At 45.5% G+C, this 5,961-nt stretch overlaps 1 protein-coding gene across 1 annotated transcript in view; it reads left to right on the top strand.

The window, feature by feature from the left end:
- The window catches only part of Gle1 (GLE1 RNA export mediator), a 26,150-nt gene that overhangs the window by 8,086 nt on the left and 12,103 nt on the right, over positions 1 to 5,961 (top strand). The window contains exons 8-9 of the mRNA XM_021192328.1: positions 1,363 to 1,475; positions 1,628 to 1,697. Coding sequence (XP_021047987.1) covers positions 1,363 to 1,475; positions 1,628 to 1,697 — 183 coding nt within the window. The remainder of the gene's footprint in view (positions 1 to 1,362; positions 1,476 to 1,627; positions 1,698 to 5,961) is intronic.

Below are 5,961 nucleotides of genomic sequence, written 5' to 3' on the forward strand. Positions count from 1 at the left end.
GACAGGGTTTCTCTGTGTAGCCCTGGCTGTCCTGGAACTCACTCTGTAGACCAGGCTGGCCTCGAACTCAGAAATCTGCCTGCCTCTGCCTCCCTAGTGCTGGGATTAAAGGCGTGCACCACCATGCCCAGCTGAGTATTTTAAAAGAATTAAGATTTACTTATTTTTGTTTTATGTGCGTGTTTTGCCTGCATGTATATATGTGCACAACATTTGTACACGTGTTCACAGAGGCCAGAAGAGAGAGCATTCAAGTTACAGGGAGTTGGGAGCCACCATGTAGATGCTGGTATTCAGATAGCTAGGGTCTTCAAGAAGAGTAGCAACTGCTCTTTTAAAAATTTTTTTAGAGGATTTTATTAACTGTGAATCTGCTGAACTGCAGTCTCTCCAGTCCCACTTCTATGATTTTAGTCATATGTATAGATATCCTTAGTTTTTTTGTTTATTTGTTTGTTTTCGAGGATATGTAGTGACAATTTTGGAGTTTGGGTTTCTTTCTTTTTTTTTTTTTTTTTGGTTTTTCTCTGGGTAACCTTGGCTGTCCTGGAACTCAATTTGTAGACCAGGCTGGCCTCGAACTCAGAAATCTGCCTGCCTCTACCTCCCAAGTGCTGGGATTAAAGGCGTGCGCCACCACGCCCGACTGAGTTTTGGTTTCTTTAAAACACAGAAATATTGTATGTTTTCATTTTAATCCCAGGTGTGGCATATAGAACTGCTTCCAACTGTCCATAGCAGCTGGCTATGATTTTGCCAGCTCCAGATAGTTCCTGTGACTGTGTGATGCTTGGAATTCTGGGGACTTCTCATGGGGTATATAAATGGTAGGGCCCTATAAGTAGGGTAGGTCACTTGTTTTTGGCTGTGTTTTGTGTCCTGAGAAGAAAAACAAATTAGATATCGTGCTGGTGAAGACCAGACTTGCCCCACGGAAGTGAACACTCCTGATCATCAGGAAGTTGTCTAATGATAACGTCTCCCCCTCTGACCCCTGACTTTAGTCAGGGAGGTCTTTCCTTTCCTCTCTATCCTTTCTCTCTCCTATCTAGTGTTAGGGGGTTGGAAGAATGCAAGAAAGAAGAACCCCCAATGTAGCAAAAGACCAGCTACAGGGATCAGCATAGCATTGTGTTTAGACCAGATAGTCAGATTTCTTTCTTCTTTCTATAGCAGTGTGACCTGGACAAGCAAACCTTTCTGTGCCTGTTTCTGGTTAAATGGGAAAAGTATTAGTATCTACTCTGTAGTGTGATTGTGACACTGAAGCAGCCAATGCATAGTGTAGTGCTTAGAACAGTCCTAGTTCAGATGCCATGTTCTATAAGCTCACTGCCACTAAGGCCTGTCTTTTGTTCTCAGACCTGCAGGGGAAGGTACAAGATAGTACGATGCAGTGGTACCAGCAACTTCAGGATGCTTCTGCCAAGTGCGTGTTGGCCTTTGAGGACCTGACCAACAGCAAGGATAGTCAGGTAGGGGAGAGATGGGTGGCCAAAATTGTGATGGTGTGTCCCACAGCCTGATGTTGTGAAGGAACATACATGGCGTGTCATGGTCCCTCATTCTAGCAGCACGTGCTTAGCTCTGCACAGCCCTACTTACCAAATCACCCTTCTCTCGACAGACCAAAAAGATAAAGATGGATTTACAGAAGGCAGCCACCATCCCAGTGAGCCAGATCTCCACCATTGCAGGTGGGTCAGATAGGTGAGGGTGTTGTCCTTTACTTCGTTGTCTTATATTTGCAAACTCTGATAGCTGTGAGGTTCTTACTGTGTTCAGGGCTGGAGAGTATGGCTTAGGAGCAGTGTATGCAAGGGCCTAGGTTCCATCCCACTACTACACACACACACCTTCAAATGTATGTTACATCCCTAGTTTTTTCTGTTTTTCTTCTTCAAACAGAAGATAGCTGGGTCTAATAGTACAGGCCTATAGTCCCAGCTGGTTGAGGGGAAGCTGAGGCTGTAGGATTACAAGTTCAAGTACAGCCAGTATGAAGTGCAACTCGGTGAGACCCTATCTTAAATGGAGAAAGCCAGCAGACACAGGGACGGAGCTATTGTAGAACACTCAGATGCATGCTAGACCTAGCTAATTGAACCCTTAGTCCACGGAAAAGAAAAAAGGAGTGTTTGTTGACTCTTTGTAGAAGGGTTCAGATAATTTTATTGTGCTGGAGGAGGTAGAGAAGTGCTGTAGGGGACAAGGAAATCATATGCAAAAGCCACTGACCAGTTTTTATTTTTTATGGCTAAGCCACTGACCAGTTTTTATGTTTTATGGCTTTAGCGGTTGAAGTTTCTGCCTAGTGTCTTCTACCATCAAGCTAGTAATTCTAATTTGGTTGTTATTGAGGTAGTAGACCACTGTGTAGCTCAGGCTGTCCTTGAATTCATCTTAGCCTCCTGGGTGTTCTTGATTTCAGACATGTGCTACAACATTGGGCTTCTGTGAAGTCTGTGCTTATGACTGGGTGTGAGTGCAGGTGCCTGTGGAGGCCAGAAGAGGGCGCTCGCTGATCCTTTGCATCTGAGCTGCCTCCTGTGGGTGCTGGGAATGAACTCTGGCCTCAGGCTTGACCAGCAGTTGCTCTTAACCACTAAGCTATCTTTTAGCCCTGATTCATTTTTTCATAAGTTACGAATTAATGGTAAATTATTTATACTTATCTAAATAATCACTGGGGGATTACTTTGGAGTAGGGTCTTACTTTGTAGCCCTGGATGTTCTGGAACTCACTCTGTAGACCAAGCTGGGATTAAAGCCATCCAACACCATGCCTGGTTTTGTTTACTTGTATTTTTGAGGTGGTGCTGGCAGTTTAACAGAGGGATTTATATTGACGTGCTAGGCAAACTCTTCCCAGTAAGCACGCCCTGGTTCCCGGCTCCAGATGGCTTTTAATTTCTTGTAAAGAGAACTTGGGAAGGAAGATGGGAGAACACCCACCTAGGAAGTCCTTATAATCCTCACTGTTTTCCTGTTTGTTCTGTCTTAGTATCTCCAAACTCAAGACTGATGAATTGGTACTCTCCCTTAACAGAGATGTAGAGAATAAGGCCAGACAAAGAAAGGCCCTTTAGAGCTAGGGCTCACACAGCTGTAGGTGAGGCCTCTAGATTCCAGGCTCTACCAACAAGAAATAGGAGAGCAGCCAGAGAGCTGTGCCCCAGTGTCCTCTCAACTTGTTACCAAAAAAAGCTGAGGAATGTTGGAGATTGCGCCCTGAGGCCATTTGTCCACACTTCCTTCCTACCCTTTGTGTCCTGAAATTCTTTGTGGAACAGGGCAGAGTATAAATAAACACATGGTGTGCTGGGGGTTAAAGTGCTGTTTTCTTTGTCAGTGACAGCAGAGGGGCTGGCTGCTGGGTCCTGCTTGTTCTCATTGCTTCCTCTTGTCACCATAGTCTCACTTCAGCCACAGCCAGGAGACAGAAGCAGCGTGAGCCTCTCAGGCAGGCTGTTTTCTTTTTAGTCTTTTCAGAGACAGAGGTGGCCTTCCTGCCCTAGTCAGCTCTTGTAAAGGTCTGCCTTTGTTGACGTTCCCTGTCACCTGCTGACTCTGCATTGTGCTCCCTTCCTCTGCTGGGTTCCTTTTGCAGTTTCTTTCCCTCAGCCTTTAAATGTGGCTCAGGCTGTAGCATTGGCTCCCTAGCTCTTGGGATCAGTCTCTAGTCCAGCCAGTGTTTGCATTTGGCCTGTGGACTATAAACTTCTCTCTGAGATGGCTCCTGACTGCTGCTCCCCAGGCCCTGCCACCTTCTCCTTTGTGAGTTCTTCAATCTCCTGGCCCTGCCTTGATTGTAGTGCTTCCACGGGGCCTGCCGTCGCCCCAGAGTTCTGTTTATCCCTTGTAACCTTGGTGTCAGATGTTACTTTTATACCACTGACTCTTAACTCAGTCCTGGTTCTTTCCTTTTTTCCAAGTTTCAGAGTCTGTAGCAGCCATAGTGACTTCTCTGCCTAGCTGTGTTTCGCCTCCCTCCTAACTAGCTTATCTTTTCTGTGCCTCTTTTCCTTCCCTTTCCTTTAAGTAGCCAGTTGTCTGATCAGGCATGGTAGCTGGGAACTGAAAACAATCCACTTGTCTGTGCCTGTTCTTCTGGGAGCCTTCTGAGACCTGGCATGCTCTGGAACTAGTGTTCAATAAGGATAAGTGAGTAGAAGATAAGAACTTGATTCTCTCACTTCAAATGGCTGATAACAACAATCAGTGGAGGGACGATTTCTAAGTGGACACGGGCTGTGGGTAGCAGCCACAGCCGACATGGGGTAGACAGGGCTGGTTGAGAGATCCAGACTTGCTATGGCCCTTGGACGCTCTTGGTAATAGTAGTAGCAGGAATGCACTGGGGAGGTGTGAATAGAAGTGGACACATTTAATATCCAAGTAAGTTCATCTATTCTGGAATTACTCATCCTGTCATTTCTGTGATGTCTTCTGAATTCATTTTTGGTTTCTTCTTTTATCTCTGGGTTAAGGGATATTTTTGAATCATTAGTGAAAATATCACTTCTGAAGGGATTATAGGAACTCGGTATTTTCAGCTGAAGATGCTGGTTAATTAACCCTTTGATTACTAGAGTAATGAAAACAAATTCCGATCTGCTTAAGCACAGGGAAGAGCAGGGTTTGTCCTGACAGTAGTCACAGCCCTGTATCCCAAAGCACATTGGCAATGGCAGGAAGGAGGAACTATAGTTACCATCCTCATCTTAACTGTTCGTCTCCAGCCCCATTTCACAGATCACTCATCTCTGGTTCAGGCATCAGGGCAAAGGCCCCAGTAGGTAGTGTGGCAGGAGCAGGAGCAGCCACCTCAAGGGTTCTCCCATCATCTGACTTTAGTTACTGAGGGGTTTGGAGCCCGTGGGTTCTTTGTTCTACATACATTTTAGTAAATGTGGGTGTCAGCTCTGCATTCCTACACCAGACTTGTGAGGTATTAGGATTTATAAACGTAGGGTTCTTTTGGCTTGTGGTTTTAGAGGCATTGTTTTGTGCTGTTAGCCCTGTTGCTTTGGGCACATCATGATGGGGAACAATGGGCAAGAACCGTGGACCTGGAAGCTGGGAAATGAAAAACAGATGGGACGGAGGTCCTTTAGACTCCTTCCTTCAAGGGCCTGTCTGCTCATCTGAATACCCCATTCTAGCTCCCACTTGTTAGAAATTACCTCCCACTAATGCCGTTCTGAGGAGCAAGCCTGTACTTCATGGAGCTTTGGTGATCAGTTCAATTTCCACCAATTAGTAGGCAATTGAAAATCCAAACCATGCCAGGACTTTACTTCTGGGTCTCTAAGGGTAAAGGAATGCCAGCCTCAGAGAAAGAGACATCTGCCAAAGCAGAAGAGACCCTTAAAGGTCTTACATGCTCATCTGTGCACGCATTTGTGGAGGCCAAAGATTGACTGGGTGTCTTCCTCTATAGTACGCGGCTTGCTTTCTCGCTCTCTCTCACACTCTCTTTCTAGGTAGATTGATTTATTTACTTTATGTATGTGAGTGTTTTGCATACATATGTCTGTGTACCATGTATGTGTCTGGTGCCCAGGAGACTGGAACAGGATATTGGCTCCCTTGGAAATGGCATTATGTACAGTTGTGAACTGCCTTGTTGGTACTGGGAACCTGGGTCCTGTGGAAGAGCAGCCACTTCTTGTGACCACAGTGTCATCTCTCTAACCTCTGTTTATTTACTTTTAAAGATTTATTTTTAATTATGTGTAGGTTGTGCAAGTAAGTGAAATGTCCTCTAAGGCATCAACTCTCCCTGGAGCTGGAGTTAGGGGAGGTTGTGAGACACCCACTGTCTTAGTCAGGGTTTCTATTCCTGCACAAACATCATGACTAAGAAGCAAGTTGGGGAGGAAAGGGTTTATTTGGCTTACATTTCCATACTGCTGTTGATCACCAAAGGATGCAGGACTGGAACTCAAGCAGGTCAGA

This window comes from Mus pahari, chromosome 3 (genome assembly GCF_900095145.1).
Source record: "Mus pahari chromosome 3, PAHARI_EIJ_v1.1, whole genome shotgun sequence".
Lineage (NCBI taxonomy): Eukaryota > Metazoa > Chordata > Mammalia > Rodentia > Muridae > Mus > Mus pahari.